General features: G+C 44.3%; 1 protein-coding gene across 2 annotated transcripts in view; it reads left to right on the top strand.

Moving 5' to 3' along the window:
- The window catches only part of LOC147711485 (trypsin-like), a 524589-nt gene that overhangs the window by 361428 nt on the left and 137993 nt on the right, over window positions 1–25168 (top strand). Inside the window, exon 1 of one of the 2 annotated variants that reach the window (XM_086920190.1) lies at window positions 13139–13199. The exons of the other annotated variant lie outside the window; for it this stretch is intronic. Coding sequence (XP_086776316.1) covers window positions 13148–13199 — 52 coding nt within the window. The 5' untranslated portion in view covers window positions 13139–13147. Of the gene's footprint in view, window positions 1–13138; window positions 13200–25168 lie in introns of those variants that run through there. 2 annotated transcript variants of the gene reach the window in all.

Genomic DNA, 25168 nt, shown 5'->3' with positions numbered 1-25168 from the left:
ACTTCCTGCCTTCCTCTGTGCTTTCTCCCATTCTGCGTGTCTTTTCGGTATCAGACATGCTTCACTTCTGCCCTTTCCGTATGTTTTCCTGTCCGCCCCACTTCCTACGTTCCTCTGTGCTTTCCCCCCGTCTGCGTGTCTTTTCGGTATCAGCCATGCTTCACTTCTGCCCTTTCCGTATGTTTTCCTGTCCGTCGTCTGGTTTGTCTTTTTCCTGTCAGTCATTTTCCCTGGCTGTCTCTTTGCAGCTATCCTGTCTTTGCTTGGCTGTTGACTGTGCCTGCTTTCTTCTGTCTCTTTATACGACACTCTCTGCCTGCTGCTTTGCCTGTCCCCCCATCTAGTGTCATGCCTCTGCCTGCCACTATCCATCTGTCTCCTTTCCTGTGACTGCCTCTCTCTATGCGCTCTCCTGCTCTTCCTGCCTATTGTCTCCCTTTCACGTCCATTTATCTCCCTCCCTGCTTCTGTCGCTCTCCTATTATCTACTTTCATGACTGTTGATTGCCTGGCGTGGATTTCTTCTTAACTCGCTCTATTCACAATGCTTGTATATTCCTATCTCATTTTATCTGTTTGGCTGCATCTCGCCATCTATCTTTCACTCTTCACGCTGTCTCATCCTCTGGCTGCCTACAGTGGCCGTGCTGTCTCTCCTCTTCCCGCACCCCCTCCCTCACCTGATAGTCCCCCAGGGCCTGCTTTTAGTGTGCTGTGCTCTTCTCCTCTCTCCCAGGGCTCCATGGGATTAGCTGTCTGGCACCCCCACTTATGACGCCTATCCTTATCTCTCCCCTGTATTAACATAGCTTTCCTCCCTTGCACTGACCCTCCTTTCCCTACACAGCTCTCCTACTTTACTTTTACCACTTTATCCCCTTCTCGCACCTTTTCACCATCTTAATCCCCCAGTCTCCCTGTTTTTCTGTTAACATGTTATGTTATGTTATGTTATGTTAATGGGGGTCTTATAGAGCGCTCGGCTACATCCATTTCAACCCAGCCTCCATTGATGCCTGCCTCTCTTCTCTCACCAACCTGCTCGACCCACGTATTTCCTGGTCTCAACCACTCCTCCGGATCAATGCGCACCCTCTAGTGTTAACATTCACTTGTCCCCTCCTCTGCTTAACCTCACGCCTCCATAGGGAACCAAGTCTTCTCTTTCATTCTTGCCCCTCGTCTCGGCCTCACTCTTTGATGTTACTGTCCCTCTTCTTATGTTGCCGTTTCCTAGCTGAGTAAGGTACGCCTCTTCGGGCCCTGAAGGGTAGGAGTGACCGGAGTCGGGCATTTAGCCTCACAAAATGTCGCTAGGTGTGGTGCCATTTTGAGTTTCGCCAATGCTCTGTAATCACCTATACAGTGCTCTTACATCACAGCGCTCTTTCAGTCTCAGTCCAACAATAAAATGTCCTAGTTACCTCGCACCACGGCAGGCCTCAGGTAAAAACTACAAGTCCCAGAATGCAACCTGGCAGTACCTAAAAGCCACGACTGACTGAAAAAATAACGAATGACATGGGCCACTTGTCATCTATGGTGAAGATCTACACATACCCACTATTCTCGCCTTTCGTCCTTTCCACTTTGTTAGTTAATTGCTCTCCCTTCTTTTCCCTCTGCCTTGCACCTCCTCCTCCTTGTTTCACTGACTCAGGACTCGTGTTCATTATTCCACTCCCGTTCGCCAGAGGTGCCGTTTTAACCGCTCCTCTAAGCCGGCCCTGCAAGGCTCTTCTCCCTCACAGCCTCCCTTCCCTAGCATGCTCCTTTCGTGGCCTTTCTACAGCTCCCCACCCTGTCCCTCCTTAAGGATTCCTCACGTTGCCTCTGTCTCTGCCACCACCACCAATACTACAACTACCAGTACTTCCACCACCAATACTACCACCACCAGTACTACCACCAGTACTGTCACCAATAGTACTACCACCACCAGTACTACCACTACCAGTACCACTACCACCAATACTACCACTACCAGTACCACCACCACCAGTACTACCTCCACCAGTACTACCACTACTAGTACCACCACCACCAATACTACCACTACCGGTACTACCACCACCACCAGTACTACCACCACCAGTACTACCACCACCAGTACTACCGCCACCAGTACCACCACCACGAATACTACTGCTACCAGTACCACCACCACGCATACTACTGCTACCAGTACCACCGCCACCAGTACAACTACTACCAGTACCACCACCACCAATTCTGCCACTGCCAGTACCACCACCACCAAACTACCACTACCAGTACCACCACCACCACCAGTACTACCACCCCCTGTACCACCACCACCAGTACTACCAGTACCACCACTACCAGTACTACCACTATCAGTATTACCACTACTATCAGTATTACCACTAACAGTACCATCACCACCAGTACTACCACCACCAGTTCCACCACCACCAGTACCACCACTACCACCATTACTACCAGTACCACCACCACCACCAGTACTACCACCACCAGTACCACCATCACCAATAATACCACTACCAGTACTCCCACCACCACCAGTACTATCACTACAAGTAACACCACCACCAGTACTACCAGTACCACCACCACCAATACTACCACTACCAGTACTACCACCACCACCAGAACTACCACCACCAGTACCACCACCACCAATACTACCAGTACCACCATCACCAGTGCTACCACTATCAGTACCACCACCACCAATACTACCAATACCAGTACCACCAGCACCAATACTACCACTACCAGTACTACCACCACCAGGCCCACCACCACCAGTACTACCACCACCACCAGTACTATCGCCACCAGTACCACCACCACCAATACTACTGCTACCATTACCACCACCACCAATACTACCACCACCAGGCCCACCACCACCAGTACTACCACCACCACCAGTACTATCGCCACCAGTACCACCACCACCAATACTACTGCTACCATTACCACCACCACCAATACTACCACTACCAGTACCACCACCACCAGTACAACCACTGCCAGTACCACCACCACCAATACTACCAGTACCACCACCACTAATAACACCACCACCACCAGTACTACCAGTACCACAAGTACCACCACCTCTAGATCATATGTAAGTCTCACTTCACACTTTGTGTCTGTGTAATTTACAACACTTACACATCTTATTCACTGCACTATTTATCACTACTTTGAAGATGTCGCAGGCCGGTCTCTTCCTCTGGTATTTACAATCTAACAAGCGGTCTAGAAGGCCCTTTATTGCAATGCAATAAGTCTTGCATTTGCAAAAGTTTAGGTATTAGTACTGTAAATAACAATGCCTTTTGTTTATGTTTTAGAACACAAAACATAAATAAAAGGCCTTGACATTTACAATGGCAATGGCTCAAACTAGCGTAAATGCGAGACCTATTGCATTGCAAATGCTTGTTTTATAGCGCTACTGGAAGGTTACTCACACTCAGGTCTGTCATCTGCAGTGTACACGTTCTTTGAAGTAGGCACATTAACCCTCTGGGATATGAGGGTAACAGGAGTGCCCATGTGAGTGCACGGTCAGTGAAGCCCTCTTAGCCCTAGGGGCGTTGGGCGCCCGGTCGCATTCATAGTTTCCCTTGCCTTGGGGCACGTTATGACGATCATTTGCATTCTGAGTGTTACGCATTTAGCGCCGAATAGAGAGGTGCAAAGCAAGAAGATGAGGTCTGCTTTCAAGGCAGGCGGGCGCTGAATGTCAACACGCCGGATGAAGTCACCGGGCGGGCAGGCAGGCGTCCTGTCAGGGCGGTTCCCCGGGGGACCGGTCCACTGCCCATGTGAACCTTCAGTTTCTTTCATTGACTCCGTCTCCACCCTTGCCCACACCTTACGTAAGGACACAAAAGGTAGAAGGTGACCTTTTCACGGAAGAGTTGTTTGTTCACAATGAAGGAAGAGCAGCGTTATTAGGTCACCGATTGTCCAGGAGGAGAAAGGGACCCGGGGCAGGAGGAGGGCCTGTGCACCCCCGCCCTGTCCCAGGGAGACACTCTTGAGCGCCCAGGCACCCATTCCACGAACCCTCCCGCCGGCGGTGAGTACTCACTTCTCTTCCCTCTCGCAGGCATCGCGCTTTTTGTTTCTTCGGTGGTTTTTTGAGCACCTCGATCTACTTTCGCTAAAATTATCTCTGGGCGCTGCAACACGATTACACGTGTGAGCTTTTCTTCTTTTAGAAGAAGCAAACAGTGTTGAGAGGTTGTGGCGGCATAAGGAAGGCGAGGGTGTAGCGTCGGCTCAATCTCAAATGTACAAAATCTATTTTCAGCATACAGTGCCCTTTTATGACAGGAATGGTTCTTAGACGTAGATGTTTCCATGCAAAAAATGCATTAAAATCAGTGGTCGTTACTAGTGCACTTTTGTGGGGCAAATTTGTTGTAGAATAGTGCACATTTGATCGTTTCGACGGTTTTGTTGACAAGGGCACTGAGCCAAAAAGGAGGATCTACTATTTTACTTAGGGTTACATGGTTTGAAAAAGTGGGGACTCGATGATTGCAGGTAGGTCTCCTGAATAATAAGTGTTCAACTTTGATTCTGAACTACACCTTCTCTAAAGTAACTCATTCAAAATCACTACTGTCAACCCAGAACCTTCATCGTTCAATACACCAGGCTGAGAGCCTTTGAACATTCAAAGTATTTCACCTAGAAAGGGTCACTGTATTATTTTCATTGGTAATCACTCCTAAATATTTAAATTCTGTCAAACGCACGCTAATCTCAGAATCTTTCAAGAGCATGTCCACTTTATATGCCAGCAGCAAACAAATGGAAAAATAGGGTACCTGCTTTTTCTGATAGGTGCTGATGCTCTCCAATTAAACGCATTGCACTTCTGCTGAGAAGTGCAGGTACTCTCGCTCTTGAAAGAAAAAAAAAGTGCCAGAATAGGGGTTCTTTGACAGTAATTAAATAGAAAAAAATATTTACTTAGGATTTTGTAGTTGACTATGTTTAGTTGCTGAAACACAGATGCGAGAAAGAGAGCACTTCATATTTTTAGACCTGGGGTTTACTTTGCTCACTTTTAGTTAAGCACAACACTTGTTGCCTCTTTATATTTCCCCCCATCTCCAATTTAATTTCTTTAGAATTATCAATGTATGTTTTCTTGAAATTTAAAGTAAACAACTTTTTTAGAAATGTGGAACTCCCAACGGAGAAGCAAGGTGAAAAATCCCTTAACCACAATGTTGTGATCTTTTACTTTGAATACTCGTTCTTCCTGCAGAAGTGAAAAACTATATATCATTACGCACCCAGAATATACTACTTACAGTCGGATTCATCAAACTAGAATCGGCTCGCAAAGGAAAAGATTCTGAGAATTTGGCCCTTTGCGATCGCTATTTTTGCATTTGGGATGCATCATCCCAAATGCAAAAATCGCAAATCTAGAAATCGCTAAATTGCGATTAATTGCATTTAAGGAATCTCAATTTGAAATTCCTTAAATGCAATTCATGAACCCTTTTAAAATTGCGAAAGTGCTATCTTGGGCCGCTATTTACTGCGAAGTCTAACTACATGGTAAATAGTAAAAACTTAGAAAAATGCACTTTAGTGCATTTTTCTAAGTTATATGTTACACACACACATGTCCTTGGGACATGTGTGTGCGCAACACCAGTGGACATTACCATTTCAGCGGTGCAACAGGGTGTCCTTTGGACACCCTGGCACCCTTGGAATTGCTTCCTAATTTGCGATTCGCTAATTGCTAATCGCAAATAAGGAATGACTCTTTGCGATTCCCAAAATGCTTGATACATATGGCCCTTAGACACAACGCAACGGAAAGACAATTGATGATGTGTAACTGAGTCATTTTATCCTTGTGATTTTATTTTGTGTGATCTGTTTGTAACTTATTTTATCTTGTGTTTTTAAGGTCCTTACGACTGAATAAAGATTATTTGCCTTACTGACTGAACAATTCATCCATATAATTCTTCTTTTGCTAAAAAAACATCTTTTGACTTCCTTTCAGTCCTTAATTTGAGAGGAGAAAATTGTGTTTTCCCCAGGGAGACTTTGAGAATGTTGATCTTCCAGGTGAAAACTCGACAAGTTTAACCAGAAGTCTTTCTGACTGCAACATGCTTACAGGATGCACAAAGGCACATTTCCATTCATCCAGGATACTAGCACTTACTGATGTTCATGAGGAATATCTAAGTTCCTAGTTTGCTATCCTACTACTTGGTCTAGCCTCTGCTCCTAGTTGTTTTTTGCAACCCTGATGAATGCACTTCATTAGGAGACCATTTAAATCTGACCGTACATGAACAAATGACTGACTAAAAAAGACGTTTAAAGGCATGGGCAAAGTGGGCTCTGGGCCAGGGCACCAGCCTTTCAGGGGACCCCCGATTAAGCCAGCTCTGTTCTACAGAGAGTGATGCCTTTCCCTTGAATAATTCTTAAACAGATTGTTTTAAGTACCATTTTCCTTCAAGGTATTTTTTTAAGTGTGTGATGTGTCAGTCTGTTACAGACATTTTGCAGAGAAATGTGTTTATGTTTCATGCAACAGCCATAAAAAAGGTTCTTTTAGATGAAAACAGAACCTCGCATATGAGACATGGAAGTGTGTCATCTAGATTATTTGCAACATTAGTGAATTTCAGCTGTGTTACAATATGGAAAACACACATCACTATCCCTGAATACTACATGTAATTACATTTAGAATGTGGACGAGCGCGCCTATACACTGTCAGTGACCTGGCCAAATAGGGCATGAAAGACGTGAAATTGGATCATAAATTCAAAGCGGTTACGAGCATGGGCCCCACAAATCCTTAAGATGTCCCTTCTGGCTAATTTGTGCCTCTTTTTTCCCAAGGTAAAGGAAGACTTCAGACACGTGTGTAAAATATCTCTAACCCATGGTATTCTTTTGACCTGGCAATGCTCCCCCATGACAGAGGCACCAGGAGAAATAGTGGTTCCTTAAATTCGCCTTCCTCTAAGCCCTGTAGCCACACATCTCCGAAATATTGGAGCCCTGGCTGGCTCAGAGGGCTACAAGGCCTCAGCCCTAGTAAACCCACCTCTTTCTCCCCATACTATCACTGCTGTTCCAAGCCCACATTTTTGGTTTTGGGGTGGGAGCGTGCGGTATCTTCCTGAAAGATTCCTAAGTTAAAGAGATCTATAAAGAGAGTGGCGTTTTTATCTAATGGAAGGAGCTGGTGTGATAATAGACAAACTCTGCACTGGTGAAAAAATAAGGCAAAACTCTGTCATTTCTGGCAAGTGTTAAAGCAAATGTGCCACAGGATATTTCAGTTTGGCCTGTATTTCTTACACAACATAGCAGAAAACAGGGCAAAATGTGTTTCTTTTTTAAAGGCTATTTATGGAATAGGGGGTTCCTTGTTTAGATCTCCATGACACATGTAAAATAATTCACAACGTAAAAGTGTCATATATGTTCAGCAATGTTTCCACAATCTCTTTATAACATTTGTAAGCTTGCCCTTAGATCGACGTTCCTATTTTCGAACCGAATGTACAAAAAAGGGTTGTGCTGCATGGGGGTTCAGAGGGGGTGGCCGGCCAAGGAAGTTTGGCTGCAGGGCCTGAGATTTCATCAGTGATGTCATCAATAATGCTATTTAACCTGTCATGAGTGATGCAATATGTGAGGTCGTAAGTATTGCTTTATGAGGGCACAAGTTATAGTAACTATAAGAGGTGAATTTCTGTACTTTTTTTCTCTTTTTTTTAAATGTTAGTTCTTATCTTGTTCAACACCTGACTGTAACATTACCCTGTGTCTGTTGCCACTTGTTATAGTTAAGTCAGAGATCCCACAGGAAGAATATTTGTTTGTGTTGCAAATATCTTTGGCACTATGTGACATATCTTCACAAAATCAGTGCTTAATTTGAGCTGGTAGTTGCTGTGGGGGCCACCAGAAATTATTTTTGGGGACTGGCACTTGTTTTCCATATCTTACATTCATCGAGAGCAGGAGTGGGGAAAACAAACAAAGAAGAGGGGGAGGAAGGTAAAGATAGGAAAAGATTTATAAAGGGAAACAGCAGGAGGCTGTAAGAGTGAGATAAAGGAGTGAGGAGTATTTGGCAATGGATTAAAGAGGCATGGGGTGGCTCCAGGACTGTGCAACCTTGGTATTTGGTGTGACAGCATTTAATTGCATCTGTCGCAGGTTTGAGAGCTGAGTTCTTGGCACCGGCACTCATTCGATAACAAATTAAGCACTGCACGAAACATTCCCAAACATTTGTTTCTCCTCCTCTGCTCCTTTCTGCACAGTTTCGGGGTGATCCTGGGGGGAGAAAATAAAGGGGGTACCAAAACATAATTTTCCAATACAGATTTTTTGGAAGCAATACAGTAAAAATGGCTGAATATTATTATAGCAAATGTGGCAGAAAGTTAGAACTTTAAATTAAAAAAAACATGCTTTCCATTATTTGGTAAAAATCTGTTTATCAATTTTCAAGAATTGTTGTTTTTAAAGAGGTGATCAGGGTGGTCATAAAGGAGTTAACTAAATTGGTATACCTGAACGATTGGTCCTGTGGGAGTCCCGTGTGACTCCAGTGGTACTGTTACTTTAAAAAATAGAGTGATTTGATGGTTTAATAAGCGTTTTCCCTGTCAAACTCTTGGGAGCCGCAGGGCCTTCTGCTGCGGATGCAGGTGGTGGGCAGCAAAACTCAATTTTGGGGCGAGAAACTTTATTTCATCACCAGATGGTGAATAAGAAAAAGAACGTGAGAAAGCCTTAAAGATTAAAAAGAAAAGCAGAGAGGAGAGAGAAGGAATGAAAAACAGTATTAAAGGGAGATTTCAAGGAAAAAAATGACCTGTATGATTAAGATAAAGGGACAGAATGTGTAGGGTGGATGAACAAATAGGTATACGGTAGAATCAAGGCTAGAAAGCCTTGTTATCATTTACTCTAATCACCAATGCCAGTGGTGAGATCCTCAAAAAGTATGGCAAAACCTGTCACTGCAGGATGAGTGATGACCAATAGACTTCAAATTCCATCTTGCTTTCTTGGGCACCCCAAACAGCAGTGGCGGTGCACCCTATGGGTGCTGGGGCCAAATGAGTGCAAAACAAGCAAGTAAGCATTAGCAACATCGTCAAGTATTTTGCACTAAATCTGACTGCGGCAGCCAAGTGGAGCAGCTGTGGCGAGCCGCAAGCCAGTGCGAGGCGGCCTTGAGGGTGGGTGGGGCTGAAGTTACTTGACAGATACATTGAAATCACACACACTCGTCCACCATGAGTGCGCATGTCAGGCTGGCTGGTTGCCTTTCTCTGACCAGCTTGACATGCTTCCTAGAGGTGCCTCTACCTCCCCATCACTGAGCTTGAGGTGACTCAAAGCAGCATTTCCCCGGTCTCAGGAATGAGCAGTGAGGTTGAGCACCTTGTTGAGCTAATCCTTGCGCTGCTGTAACAGCAGGAGCAGCGTCAGGATTGGCTTAGAGCAGAGGTCTTCAAACCTTTTTAGGTTGAGCCCCCCCCAGCTGAATTTATTTAGATGTCGGGCCCCCCCACCTCCTGACAAAAATTTCTGGAACCTGGTACACTACATAAATCGACAGTCGTCGGCAAATCCCAGGCCATATCCGGCAACATTTCTGGAACCTAATTCCCCAGTTAAAAGTCAAATTGAGTATGGAAAGACAAGACATTAAGCATAGCGCAGCACCTGCCTTCAGCAGCCCACACCAGCTCTGTGCTCAGAACTCCAGGAGTGCAGCGCCAGTCCTCAACAGCTCACACCAGCTCTGCGCACATAACTCCAGGAGTGCACCGCCTGTCAACAGCCCGCACCAGCTCTGCGCACAGAACTCCAGGAGTGCAGCGCCTGTCCTCAACATCCCGCACCATCTCTGCACACAGAACTCTAGGAGTGCAGACGCCTGTCCTCAACAGCCCACACAATCTCTGCGCACACAACTCCAGGAGTGCAGCGCCTGTCCTCAACAGCCTGCCCATCCCGAGAGCTGTCCTTGGCTCTCCTCACATAGCTCAGGATCTGTACGAGTTCCCCTTTGTACTGTGCCCCATCTGAGAGTTTTTTCAGTTCTGCATTTATTATATATTAATTTGAGGTCCAATTAACTTCTAGGACTGTCGGGCCAGTGCTAAATAGTATCAGCAAAACCCGATGATGTCACAGGATCTGATGTGTGCTTCGTGGGCAGACAATGCACACATCCAAAAAGTAGTTCAAATAAGATACTCGCAGCTGACTTGGATGAGCATCATTCCCCCTCCAACCCCCGAAAGGCCTCAGCTGAAGTGGAAGGCACGGAGGCTCCTGTGCGGTCAAACCAAAAGTGAACAGTCATATTGTAGGAAAGCAGATGCCCTCTCTGTTCCCTTTTACTTACATGTTGGTGGCGTAAAATGTTCTGAGGCAAGATCCTTCAGAGCGAGGCAGCAGGCAAAGAACAAGCAAAGAAGAAAAGGCAGCAAGCACAGGGCAAATGGCAGGAGTGAAGAAGCGCCACACAATCAAAAGGTAGCAGGATATCACAAGTATGCAGGAGTTTATGCACCCAAAATCTCGCGCACTTCCTCCCATCTATAATGCTGTCCCCCTCATTGGTGGAACGTCGGTGGTGACGTTCTGTCTGCTGATTGGCTCATGTTCTCCAATCCAAAGGTCACATTTAAAAGGGCTAAATAGGGATAGTGGTAAACAAAGGTTTGACCGTCGGTGGAGTGCACGCCCCCCCTGGAATGGTGTCGCGCACCCCCCAGGGGGGCTTGCCCCACAGTTTGAAGAACACTGGCTTAGAGAGTGAGGTGATGGACACCAGGGGCATGTGCGAGGCAGCGCAGGGTCTCTCTCTCTCCCCCCACCTTCTCGAAGGGCACGCCACAGAGAGAGACTTTTTGGCATGCTGTAGTAGTTATTCTCCTTCGTCCCCCGTCTCCAGTAAGACGGGGTACGAAGGAGAATAACTACTTCAGCTGGCGAAAGCCTTTTTCTTAAGAACTCGGAAGCCACATTTTGGCTTTATCCACCGACTAAATTACTACCTAAAGAACGTCCCCAACAGAAACCCATTGCGGGTTGGAATTATCACCGCATAATATATACGACCGCTTTACTCAGGAATGAGCCTTGAGAAAGTCGTGGGTTACATTCCCAATACGACGAAACACGTGTTGGTTGTGAAATTCCAGGAATAAAACTTCAAAAAGATCTACCGGACCCTATGAACAAGAATCATTTATGACTGCAAGATTGATGAATGATGGAAAGACTGACATACTGAAAAGAGACATTAATATACTACGTGTTCTAGGGAGCGATTTTGCTTATTCCATAAGTACAGATTATCTTTATTAAACTTTTTCTTAATAGTAACAAACCTGCACAGACTGAGGATGAACAAGTTCCAATCATTATGTTACAAGCATTAAAGCACCACGTCCGATCTAAGGAAGAAATGATACCTAAATGGAGATGTTGGCACCCAAAAGGAGCTGTTGAGGTGCCCCAGTAGGGTAGGGCATCAAACCCTGGAATCTCAAAGCCCCCAGTGCAAAGGTTGGAAGTCGATCAGACGGGGATTGCTTAGATTGGTTGCACAGGGGATGTAAGGCTAGTCTCCAGCCTTAACCCCCTGGCCCTGATTTATACAATGATGCACCACCACGTATTGTAGACAGCCATGTATATATTTGAATAAGGGTATTTATAAATGAAGCAATTTATATAAAGACTCTCTTATCATACCCTAGTAGGTTTGGTTTGGCATTTTCCGATCTTTGATAAGATCGGTTTGGAAATGAATAATTGGCTCAATAATGTAAAAAGTTTGAAGAAATAATACGCACCAGACAGAACCATTGGTAAACCTGGTAATACTGCCCAGGTTATGAGGGATACTGGGTTACCCCATTGTGTTTTACCTGATTTATACAAGGCCAGGAGGAATCATTGGAGGTCTAGCCGAAGGGTAAATTAATTCCTTGGCAGCCAGAGATATTGAAGCCATTAGAGAAAATATTGAATGTTGTCTTGAATTTAGTGACCTCTTTCCAGATATCAGCTCAATAATATTCTTAAACAGAGCAAGATTACTAGCCCTCTTCTATGCCATTCCAGTGAGAAGTGACATGAGAGCAGTGAAAATGATTAGGTCACATAAGGAATAGTGACTACTGTTCTATGGTTGAATTTGCATTCCCCATTATTGCTAGATTTGCTATCACCCCCATAGATGATTTCTGCATCTTGGGGGTGGATGTATTGCCCTGCCCAAGCTTCACCCGGGACGTCATCTCATCATCAGGGCAATGTTGGCCACAAATTCCCCCCTTCTACGCCGAGTGCCCCTAATCATAAATGATTTGCGAGGGCATCTAGGAGTGAGCCAATGAGTATAAATGATGTAGCTTATGAGAATTTGTGTATCACTGCTTGTAACAATTCCAGGTCAATCAGACTCTTCAACTCTGGGAACAAAGAAATCGAGGTTGACCCGGTGACTGGACATGGATTGCAGCGAAGATGGAAGCTAAGTCTGGGGACCATATTAGATGCAACGCTGATTGAGTATGGAAGAGTCTGTCACCCGAGTCTACACTTTGCGTCCTACTGGACAAATCAGGGCCATTATAGTTCTTTTTGGTTATTATGGCATAAAATCTCAGATTTAGGAAAAAGCCAAGTCTGGCATTCAGAACAACTTTGAAACATACCTTTTATAGTTAAGTGTGATGTACAAAAATTGAATTGCTATTTCCTATTTTACATATTCGAAGTTACTTTGTATTGAAATATATTCTTGCCAGAGTTACATTTCTTGATGAAATTGAGAGAAATGACTTGTCAGTCTTTCTTGACATAACCTCAAAATCAGAAGGTGTCAAATGGTAGCACTTTACTGAATTGTATTGGGACAGAGGTTTGAGAATTAGTCACATTTTGTACAACACCTGGAAGATAATTGTGAGGGATGCCAAGGGACTTCATTTAATTCTTTGATATGATGTCAATAGTCTTCCGAAGAGGAAGGCTGGAGTTTACACCTTGTAAGTGATTGTTTCTATCTGGTTTCAGGTACTTGGTGAGATGTTGGTACCGTGGCTTCTGCAGCTCCTGTGTTTTCTCATCATTGCTGAAGGTGACTATATATTTTAAAGGGATTTTATTATGTAAACAAAGAAAACGGAATATAATTCCCGTTCCCTTTATATTGCAACCACATAAAACACACATCGATAGTCCTCAGTCTTGGTCATTGTGGGTCACACAGCTTAAGCATCCCTCTTCTTGCCCATATTTCTCCAAATCATTCTCCTGGCACCACAGTACTCCAGGTTTTGTTGTTCACAGAACACCACTTCTACCTTGCAATCTTCCTGTCCCAAAAATTGGCACCCCGCCCCTACTGTGCTCCATGCTATTGAAACAAAAGTGAACCATGAGAAACAAGAGCATCTACCTGGGTGAAGTTAAACAGAGCCACCCTGGCCACTGGGGCGTCTTCCTAAGCAGACTTCAACAGAACAACCTCTCCTTTCAGCACTAATGTCCTAACCCTCTATTCAGCTGCTTGTACCTCCTGCTCATTTTCTGTTGGGCCTTTCTGTCTGCTTTCCAGACACTGGGTACCACCTTAGAGCCTACCGATTGAGGGTATGAGTGCTGCTGCGCTGTTACCTGTTACCGCTTACTTAGCATTTTAATTTTAATTGCAGGGGGCACGAGTTAGGTGCTCGCACTGCGCTGCTTGTTAGAACTTTTAGCCGCTATCGCAGGGGGCACGATTGAGGTGCTCGCCCTGCGGGTTTATTGATTTTAACTTGCTCCTCTAGTGCATTATCGTTCCTGGCACTGGCGCTGCTGCTGTGAGAGAGCAGGGGGGCACGAGCTCAGGCACTGCGCTCTATACGTTTTTAAACTGCACTTGTACTTTCACCTGATTCCCACTCCCCGGTCCACCCCGAGCTTAGCTCGTTGTTGTGGAGGGAGTTTCTTGCTTTCTCTCACTCACTTCCGGTGGAAGGGGGGAGCGGTCTACTTTCCTACCGCCGCCTCACCTCTTATACCGATGTGCTAGCCAACGGGCAGCGGACGCGAGCAGCGGGCGCGACGATGGCGCGCCGAAGTCGCGCCAAAGTCCATCCCATCTGCGCCCGTCCGCGACGGGCCGGGACCAGGGACCATGCCCCTTGATACTTCATCTCCAAATCCTTCTATTAATTACTCTCGAGATGCCCTCTTCAGCCTCAGACCATCGTACTGCGTACACAGCATGCCCCTGAATTGTCATCTGGCCCCCATAATCTGTCCTAACTGCAACCTTTCCCTCTCCTCCCTTCCCTCCCTAACGAGCATAGCAACCTGTAACTTCCCTCCTTCTCAATCTCTGCCTATACACACAAAGCCCCCCCAAGTGTATACGTTCATCAGCCTAAACTGCAGGTCATTAGTGAAACACAAGAGAGACATCTTTGATCTGCTCTTCTCTTCGCAACCAGCGGCTCTATTTCTTACAGAGACCTGTCTTAAAGACTACTCTGGTCCGGACATTGCATCCGCCCTCCCTGACAACTATACGTATACAGGAAAAAACAGAGTGGGGAAAGAGGGGGGAGGCATAGCCATAATTTTTAACAGAATATACTCCTATAAATGGGAGGACCTTGACATACCGAACAGCGAAGCGGGCTACTTTAAACTTCTGTTATCTCCCAATTTCATCTTCTCTCGGATACTCATTTACCACTCGCCTGGTCCTGCTAGCTCTTGGGCCACTGCCTTTCCTGAGTACATAGCCCCTCTACTTCAGGACTCCACGAATTTCACGATTATTGGTGACCTTAATTTGCATTTTAATGGACCATCTTGTCCGATTAGCTCCGATCTTCTTCAGGACCTCGCAGTCCTTAATATCATCTTACACAACTCTGGCCCCACCCACAAAGCTGGGAACCTTCTTGACCCCATCCTCTCCAACCTTGAATCCATTGTGGGCAGCCCATCCCTACCCATTCTATGGTCAGACCACTACTTAGTGACCTTTTCTGTCACTATTAGCTGTCTGTCCAACTTCCCCTAGACCCCTACTGAATTTAGACCTTCCAGAAAATGGAAAAATCTGAACCCTATAAAATTTAATTCTTGTTTTGAGAATACCAGGACCCTCACTGAAGTCACCATCATTAAAGATGAGGCTTCTATTAACAGCTGGTTAACTGAAGCTGTTAACGTATGTCTACCCCAGCAAAAGAAAAAGCACAACCAGCACCACCCACCCGCGCCCTGGTTCACAGATGCACTGAAAAAAGAAAAAACTTTATGAAAAACCTTGAGCGCAAGTGGCGCATACACTACGACACAGGCTCTAAGCAAACCTACAAGACCGCCTTAAATAACTACCACCTACTCTGTAAAACTGCCAAAAGAGAACATGTCAATACTACCATACTTGAGGCACAAAATTGCCCCAAGGCACTCTTTAAGGTTGTACAAGAACTTTCAGGAGCAGCATGTCAGCTCAAAGCGCCTTGCTTAGACGCCTCACAATGCAACTCCTTGGCTGAATTTTTTATTTCTAAAATCGACGCCATATATGCTGATTTTGACAAGCCCATTCCCCCCTCCCAAAATTACCTGATCCAGCTACTCTATGCGATCCTGAGGCTTCTGTGGACATGCATCCCACACCCTCGCAACAGAATAGCTCCCCTAACAGACTTGATCCTCTGATCCCTCTCGAACCCGAAGGCTTAGAGGAAACCCACCTTTCACCTGTTCAGCAAATCTGTACTTGGGATCTCTTCAAAAGCTCTACACTCATCAACATCATCAGCAACATCAAATCTGGCTCTCCACTGGATCCACTTCCCCCTCAAATCTTAAAAATTCTGGACACCCCCTCCCTTAACCTTATTCTGGACCTACTTAATTCCTCCCTCAGAGAAGTCAAGGTACCCTCCGCATGGAAACACGCCATGATTGTGCCCTTATTAAAAAAGGCCAATGCTGACCCCAATAACCCATCCAATTTCCGCCCCATTTCTCTCCTCCCTGTTTTCTCAAAAATATTGGAAAAGCACATTAACACACAACTTACCTTGCATGTTGAATCCAGTAATATCCTTCATCCATCTCAGTCAGGTTTTAGATCCGGTTTCTCGACAGAATCTACCCTGCTGGGGGTCTCTGAAACTATTTGATGCCGAGTTGATAGGGGGGAAACCGTGGTACTCATTCTACTCGACTTGAGTGCCGCATTTGACATGGTTTCCCACCCCATCCTTATCAATGCCCTCAAATCATCAGGTATCACCGGCCCAGCCCTGAACTGGCTTGTTAGTTTTCTTTCAGACCGTACTTTCCAAGTCTTCTCTCCCTCTTCTGTCTCCCAAACCTATAAATCGGCGCATGGTGTCCCCCAGGGCTCCATTTTGAGCCCCTTACTTTTCAATCTGTATGTCAGATCTCTGGCTACGATTGCGGAACAAGCGGGGCTAACCATTTACTCATACGCCGATGATACACAGATCATCTACTCTCTCTTAACCGGCTCTCAATCCACTCCCTCTTCCCTCTGTGTTGGCCTCAGTAACATCGCCACGTGGATGCACGAAAACAAACTTACGTTAAACGGGGGGAAAACAGAGCTCCTTCTATTTGGTAAGAACACTACTCTGTGGGGGCCCCAACATTGGCCCACACAAATGGGTACGCTCCCCGTTCCATCTAAAGCAGCACGCAATCTTGGCATCACTTTTGATAATCAACTTTCCCTGAAACACCACTTGGTTAAAACCTCTTCCACTTGCATTACCATCCTCAAGTGGCTCCGATCATCCAATCAGTACAGGCTTCAAGTTCCCAGAGTTAAGAGAGCCAGAATGGGTGGTCGTTCTTTCTCCGTCCTGGCTCCCTCCCTCTGGAACTCTCTTCCACCATCTCTTCGCACTGAATCTTGTTACCTCAAGTTCCGCAAAGAAATCAAAACTTGGTTATTTAACCAATAACTCCGCCTCTTCTTTTCAGTCTGCTCTCCCCCTTAATCTGGTCCTTAGCGCCGGGAAACCTCTGGGTAGCTGCGCGCTTTATAAGCTTAAATATAATAATAATAATAATAATAATAATAATTAGAGCTCCAGAACATTTAACCATTTTCTCTCTTGGTCCCTCTTGGTACAGCTAGGAACTCAATCATAGCTTCTATGCCAATGCTTAGGAATGTCCTCTTAATGTCTCAGTTAATGTATCCTCTTCTCCATTGCCTGGCTAAAATTTGGCAACAGCAAATAAACTAACTGTGAAATACGTCTTCCTCTGTGCTTTATTTATTTCCCTTCTCTCGCCAATGTTCAACAAGACCATGAATGCTGAATACATGCCGTACCTTGCGGGCTACTACTTTCTTAACGGTTAAAGGCAGTAAGAGCTCGCTACCTAGATTTTAGGGACTTCCTGTACAAGACAAAGTTACTGGAAGGTCGCCAATTCCAGACCCAGTTAGAATTCGAATCATGTTCAAATATGTGGCTCTCATATAGTGCTCACTATTTTCTGTACATTCAGAGGTATGGTTGTTTGCCCTTGAAAGGGCTTTATTTCAAATATTTTTCTTTTCTGCTGTATCTAGGCCACCATGTCCAGAGATCTTATTTGCTGAACAATAGAGGTACCCTCAATCCCACCACCCACTTTTCTAATTTTTACGTGCACTCGATCAGTTAATGCAACTTAGCATTGTTAGTCACGTATTCACTACATGGGATTCCCTTCAGAGCAAGGTTATAAGGTTAAAGCCCTGGGGAATGCGAGCCAGAATTTCCCTCCCTTTGTAACTATCTCTTAGGGGTGAAAAACGGAGCCCTTTCTTTGACAACATCTGTTACGTTTTGGCCTGGAAATCATTTCTTAGCTCCTTGTCTGTACCAGCTCTCTGTTTGGCAAGAAGTCTTAAGAGCGACACTCAAGACCCTTTCTCTCATACTGAGATCTTTCAGCTCTAACTCCATTTTGTGATCTGCAGTTTCCCTGTGCCCAAGATTGCATTGAACCAAGGACCAGGAGGTGGTAAGAAGGCAGACTATGTGCTGTCTCTTTCCTGAAATTTGAAAGCTATTTTCTCTACCTGTGAGTGCCTCATTTTCACTTGTTTTGCTTGTGGTTGTTACAGTTTACAAATAGAAGTTTTTACCTGCCCGTTACTAATTGCATCATTTTTCACCTATTTTGTTTACAAATTTGAAGTTTTACTTTCCCGTGACTGTCTCATTTTACCTGTTGCATTGTGGACTTTCCAGGCCAAAATCTGTTGAATTTGCAAAATTGCCCTAGACTACCTGATTTTCCCTTCTAGTTTCTCCCTTGATCTGTGCTCATACATGTGTGTTAAGAGATCCACCCTCAGCTCCCATTTTGTCTTAGCATGTGAGTGAATCCAGATTAAACCCTCCATCCCCCTTAGAAATAGAGATACTATACAACAGAGACAGAACCCCAGAGTGTGGATTGAGCCTGTCTATCTCCTAGAAGATTCTGGATTGAGGAGGAACTTCCAGCCCCCTGACCAGCAGCCTACGCTCAAGCAACCCTGAGTCCTCCTCTTACACCTGCCCAGGCCCCTTAAGTGTTTGGTGGGTGAACCACACAACATTCACCTCTATTTTGTGAGTTGCAGTTTATCTGTGCCCAAGATTGCAGTGGACCATGGAACAGGAGGTGGTACGAAGGCATACTTTGTGCTGTCTCTTTCCTGAAAATTAAAAGTGATTTTCCTTTATCTGTGATTACATAATTTTCACCTATTTTGCTTGTGGTTGTTACAGTTTATAAATTGACGTTTTTACCTGCCCGTGATTGCATTATTTTTCACCTGTTTTGTTTAAAAAAATTTAAGTTTTTCTTGCCTCTGATTGTCTCATTTTACCTATTGCGCTGTGGGCTTTTCCCTTCCAAAATCTCTTGTATTTGCAAAATTGTCTGTGACTCTCTGATTTTCTCTCTTAAATCTGTGCTCAAACCTGTGTGTTAAGCAATACACCCCAGCTCCCATTTTGTCTTAGCAAGTGAGTGAAACCAGATAACCCCCTTAAAAACAAAGATATTATTGTATTGCAATTGTATTGTATTGTATTGTGATTGCATTTATATAGCGCTTACTACCCCTGACGAGGTGTCGAAGCGCTTTTTCGGCGAGTAGCACACTACTCCGAGACCCATAGAGGATTAGTGTTGAATTAGTATAGTGAAACATGCAAGTACATTTTAAGTGGTGGATAGGTTAGTCAGTTATTTGGATTTGGAATGATAGCAGAAGGATAGAGGAGGACAAAGGTTTGTATTTATATAGCGCTAGTTGACACACGCTATTCAGGAGGCCTACAAAAGATTAGTGGTGTATTAATATGGTGAAATATGAAGCAATTTCAGTGTTGGATATTAGTCAGTTACTTGAAGTGAAAAGGATAGCGGAGGGATAAAAGGGAAAGAAAGATTTGCATTCATATAGCACTTGTTACCCCTGATGGGTGTTGAATCGCTTTTCTGGTGAGTAGCACGCCACTCCGGAACCCATAAAGGATTACTGTTAAAAATTAGTACAGTAAAAAAATATGAAGTAATTTGAGTAGTGGATATGTCATTCAGTCATTTGGGTAGTATATTAGTATAGTTTAATATGGAATTTTTAGAAGCGAACATGTTAGTCTGTTAATTTTGATTGAAAAGGATAGTGGAGGGATAAAAGAGTGAAAGATTTGTTTTGTTTTGATTTTTTTTTGTCTTAGCAATAGGAGGAGGCTTTTGGATGAATAAAAAGGAGTTTTGGAGGGGAGGACTCAGAGGAAAGAGTTTAGAAAGGTTTGTTTTAGGGGATCAGTATAGCAAAAGAGGTGCAAGGAGGGGTAGAGTAGGAGAGAGTCTAGAAAAGGTTATTTTGGCAATCATAGTAGTGGTATGGGGTTTGGGATAAATGAGAATGGATGTAGAGGATATATTGATAGATGTATAGGATGAGAGACAGGGTAGTGCACTGGAAGGAGTAGTAGAAGAAGTTTGAGATGAGTCAGAAGGTTGGACTAGAAGATATATTGATCGAAGTATAGGCTGAGAAATAGGGCAGTGCATTGGAAATGCTAAAGTAGAAGAAAGTGATAAATATATAGATCTATAATTACATTGAAAGTATATAGATACATAAAGGAGGTAAGTATATGTAGATTAAAGATATTGATAGAGGCACAGGATGAGAAATAGGGTAGTGCATTGGATATGCTTTTTCAGGAGAAAAGTAACAGACACACAGATCCACGTACACGGAAGGTACGTAGATGCACAATGGAAGTATGTAAATGTAGACCAAAGGTGATTTTTATTTATTTATTATTATAATTTTTTCTCTCAACAACATCATCATTTTGCATGTTTATACAAAGTAATACACAAAGATAGGTACATAGCTATAGTGGGAAAAAATGCTTGTATACAGAGGGATATGCTGTAAATGTCTGTTTGCGTATGGTTCTTATGTGGGTAGGAGCCAAATCTTGAGTAGTTTTCTGAAGATAAGGTGGTTGTCGGTGGACCTTATGTTGGGGGGTAAAGAGTTCCATAGTTTGGCTGCTTGAACAGAGAAGGATGTGTCACCCATGTTTTTTTTCTTGTATGGTGGGATTTTGAGGCTAGATGTTCCTTTAGAGCAGAGGTTCCTTTGTTGAATGTGTTTGGTGATTTTATTCCTGATGAAGAGCGGTCCCATTCCATGTATTGCTTTGTGGGTGATACAAAGCAGCTTGAACGTGAATCTTCTGGCAACCGGTAACCAATGCAGGGCTTTCAAGGCAGGGGAGATGTGGTCTCGCGGTTTGATATGCAAGAGTAGTCTGGCAGCCGAGTTCTGGATTCGTTGTAGTCTTTTCATGGTCGTTAAAGGTGATCCGTGGTAGAGGCTATTGGCGTAATCGAGTTTGGACAGAACAAGGTAGGATGCTATCCAGTCTAAAGCAGTTCCCTCTATGCCGGCTTCATAGAGTCTTTGTTTCAGAGTGTCATGGGCAACCGTGTCAAAGGCAGCTGAGAGGTCTAAGAGGAGTAGCGCAACAACCCTGTTGCGGTCCACTGTATTCTTCAGGCCATTCCAGATGGCAAGGAGGGCAGATTCAGTGCCTCTTCCCGGATGGAATCCTGTTTGGAAGTCTGAAAGTATGTCATTCTCTTCAATGAATTGTGACATCTGGGCAAACGCTGCTCTTTCTATCAGTTCGCCCAGGAACGGTCCATTTGTAAAGGGTCTGTAGTTGTCAGGGTTCAGCGGGTCCAAGTTTGTTTTCTTCAGTATTTATGACTTTTTGAGTTCTTCTGGAAATATTCCAGTAGTTAAGGAATCGTTGATGATTCTTCTTACTGGAGTGGCAGCAGAGGTTGTTAAAAGAATTGTCTTGAAAGTTTGTAGCGAACAGGGGTCATAAGGGCTGCCGACAGGCCTGCTTGCTTTGACCAGGTCCATCAATTCGTGTGAGATGTGTTGGAAGGAACGGAGAGGCTTGATTAGAGCATTCTTGGATTGTTGCTTTGTACAAGGGTTAGTGCTGGTGCTTTGTTTTTGTTTTAAGTATGATTTCAATGTGTCTCCTTTGTCCGTGTAATGATTTGCCAGTTTGTCTGTGAAATCTTGAGTAATAGGATGAGTTCCTTCTAGGCAATTTGGTTTGTAAAATTCATTGTGTATTTTATAGAATCCTTTATTTGCACATTTAGCGTTTTGAATTCAGTCTAAATAGTACCTTTTCTTAGCTTTTTTGTTTGGCGACTTGTATAATCTCTTAATTTTCTGAAGGTGAAGTTTGTCTTGTTTGGCGTTTGTTTTGAGCCAAGTACGTTTCAGCTTTCTAATTTGTTGTTTTATGTCTTTTATTTCCAAATTGAGTTTGTTCCACTGCCGATAGGTGGATGGATGTAATGTAGTTTTAGGTGAGTCGCTTAGCGTTGTTTTATGTTGGAAGGCAAGCAAGTGGTGGTCTGACCATGTGACTGGAGGTATAGTTTGAAAGGTAACTAGTTCAGTATTAGCAAAAATGACATCTAGGATATGCCCAGCAGTGTGTGTCGGATTGTGGACAATCTGATGCAGCTTCAATGCGTCTAAGCCGGTGATTATAGTTTTTGGATGGGTCATATTGGGTTTATCAAAGCAAATGTTAAGGTCACCCAGAACGCATAGGTTGGAGTGTATTGTTATCAGGTTTGAAACTGTGTCTAGAAGTGCGTCTGGGAATGTTGCCTTGCTAGGTGGAGGTCTGTAAAGGAGCAGGAAGTTACAGGAGGAAGACGGTGTAGGATTGCATGTTGTTAGAAGAGCCTCACAATTCTTTATGGAGATGTAGTCAATTTTAGTGATATTTATTGTTTGCCTGAATACAACAGCTAGACCACCTTCTTTTTTGGCAAAACCGGTTTTGGGTGATTATTTGATAGCCTAGGGGAATGGCTTCATGCAAGGACTGGAGCCATATCGTCTCCAAACCATGATTCGGTTATGAATAGTATGTCGGGTTTTGCATCGATGAGAAGGTCGTAGATTAGATGCTTGTTTTTAGAGAGGGATCGAGCATTTATTAGTAGACAGTTTAGTGAGTGGCCTTTGGTGATAGTGGGACTTTGTTTGGTAGAAGAGTGATCAGTATTGTGTGGGTTTGTAGCAGGTGTGTTTTTTAGTGCTGGTATTAGTTGTATTAGGATAGCAATCGTGTAGCTGTTCAGTATCGTGTTCCTCAACCAGCATGCTAAGAAGGCATTTTCATGGATCTGCATGTGTATGTGTTGGAGATGGTGTTTGAGAGTGAGTTGGAGTGCTGTGTTGTTTTTGTGGTGTAACATTGTTGTGAAGTAGACATGGGGAAGTAAAATTGTGACGTGTGGCATGTTGCTTATATTTTGTGTGTGTTTAAGGCGGAAGGTGTATGAGTCAGGGGAGGTGGTGCAGCATGTGTGTCATGTAGTAATGTTCTAAATTGTCCAATGGATGAGAGGTGGTTAGAAGAGAGGTGCTGTATTGCTGTATCTGTGTTAGGTGTGGTGGAAGAGTGAAAGCTTGACATTGGAGTTTGTTCCTTTGTGTGGGTTGAAAGGTGGGTATATGTTTGTATTTTGTGATGGTAAGTATTATGAGGTGTTGCGCTTTGAAGATCTTGTTGTGCTGGTGTGTGTGATATGTTTTGCTTTTGAGGAGTAGTGAAAAATGGTGCTGATGTATATGTTTCATGCAATGGATTTGGTTGTGTAGTATTGTTTGTGGATGTATGACTGTACAACTCGTACCGTTTCAACGCGAGCCTTTACAACGCATCTTTAACAACGCAAGTCGTTACAACGACTTGCGTTGTTGGGCGCGGATAGTAAATAGTATAATTTACTATTATAACACCAGTCCCCGTGGATAGTAGGGAAGGTGTTGGAATAGTAAATATACTATTTTTTATCCTTTAGCGCCTCCAGCGCAAGTCGTGGTTACGACTTGCGTTGTAAAGGACGCGTCGTAAAAGCACTGCGGGGTAACATCCGCGTTGAAAAGGATGTACCCCATTGTTTTTGAGAGGAGGATGTGATGTAGAGGGGGTGGTGATGTGTTTATGAGTGGAGTGTATGTTGTGTGTAGGAGGGATTGAGGTAGAGGTGAGACTGTTTATCTTAGACTGATTGTTTGTTGCGAGAGTTACAAAGTGTGGTGGTTGTGCAGTGTGGGTGTTGTGCGTTAGTGTTATTATGGTAGAAGGGAGAGGAGGGTGTTTGTTGGACAACTGATGGAAGGATGATTATATGTTTGTTAGTGATAAAACGTGGTCTGTTAGGTGTAATTACAGCAGGGAGAGTGTGTCTGAATGGGATGTAGTTATGTATGGTGTTGATTGGCGTTGTTTTAGTTATGAGTGTGTTGGTTAGTGGTATAGGATAGAGTTGTGTACTGTTTGTAGGTGAGGGTGGATATGTGTGCTAGTTGGGATAGTAGGGTGTGTAGATGTGGTTTGATTGGATTTGTAGTGCAGGCTGGTACATTAATCTGTGCATAGTGTTGTGCGTGCTGTACAGTTGGTGTGAGTGTATTGCTCTGTTTGTGGATGTGGATGGTGTGGGCTGGGTATTGCTAAATGAGAAAAAGGGCCGCATTTCTGGCCCTAGTTCCGACCAGTTTTGAACAGCAAACTGCCCTTGTCCTCTCTGCCCTTAGCCTTGATGCCTAGGCTGAGACACCCTAAGCCTGGCCTTTTTATAGCCCTAGTAATTAGGTGACCCCCTTCAGCCAATGGTAACCCCAGCCCTAACACTATCCAATCACAACATTAGCCCTAAAATCTAGAACCAGTAGGAGACCAGGACCTTACAGCCAATCTTAGCCCTAGTCCAAGCACCCAATCAGTTTGAAAACACTGATATCTACGTCCAATAAAGGCCCTAGCCCTACCAGAAATCCCAAAAAAGTCCATGCAACCAATGGCACAGGTAGCCCTATTCCCTACTTCCAATAGAAAGCCTAACCCTACTCTAAGTCCCACACCTAGTCCAGCAACCAATCACACCAGAAGCCCTAATCGCTACTTCTAATTAAAGGTCTAACCCTAGCCCTAGTCCCACCCTACTCCCAACAACTAATAACATAGGAATCCCTAGTCCCTACTTCCAATAGAAATCCTAACACTAGCCCTAGTCCCAACACTACAATGATTGAATCACAGACCCAGAAACCAATCAGAACCCTCAAATACCCAACCAATGAGGACATTAACCCTAATCCAATAGAAACGCCAGATACAACCACCAGTCAGTGTAGACATGTACCAACCACTAGCAGGCCATATAAGGTCCCAGCAACCTCAGACAAGGTTTGCTGGCCAGGGAGTTGGAAGCTGCTTCTCCTGTTCAGAATCCCCCAGGAGACAGACAGGCTCAATCCACACTTTGGACTTCAGCAGGTAAGGGCCTCACTAGCTTGAAATCTAACAATACTGTTTGAATAAAACTTTACTCCCCCTGCTGGCCAAAAAACGAAGTGCACAGGTCCTAGTAAAACACAGTTTAAACAGCTCACAGAAGCACCCTCTGATGTAGACAAATCCCTGTTGC

The sequence above is a fragment of the Lissotriton vulgaris genome, chromosome 5 (assembly GCF_964263255.1).
Source record: "Lissotriton vulgaris chromosome 5, aLisVul1.2, whole genome shotgun sequence".
In the NCBI taxonomy this organism is placed as follows: Eukaryota; Metazoa; Chordata; class Amphibia; order Caudata; family Salamandridae; genus Lissotriton; species Lissotriton vulgaris.
Note: the sequence above shows the minus strand (reverse complement) of the source record. Positions and strands in the feature narration are given on the sequence as shown.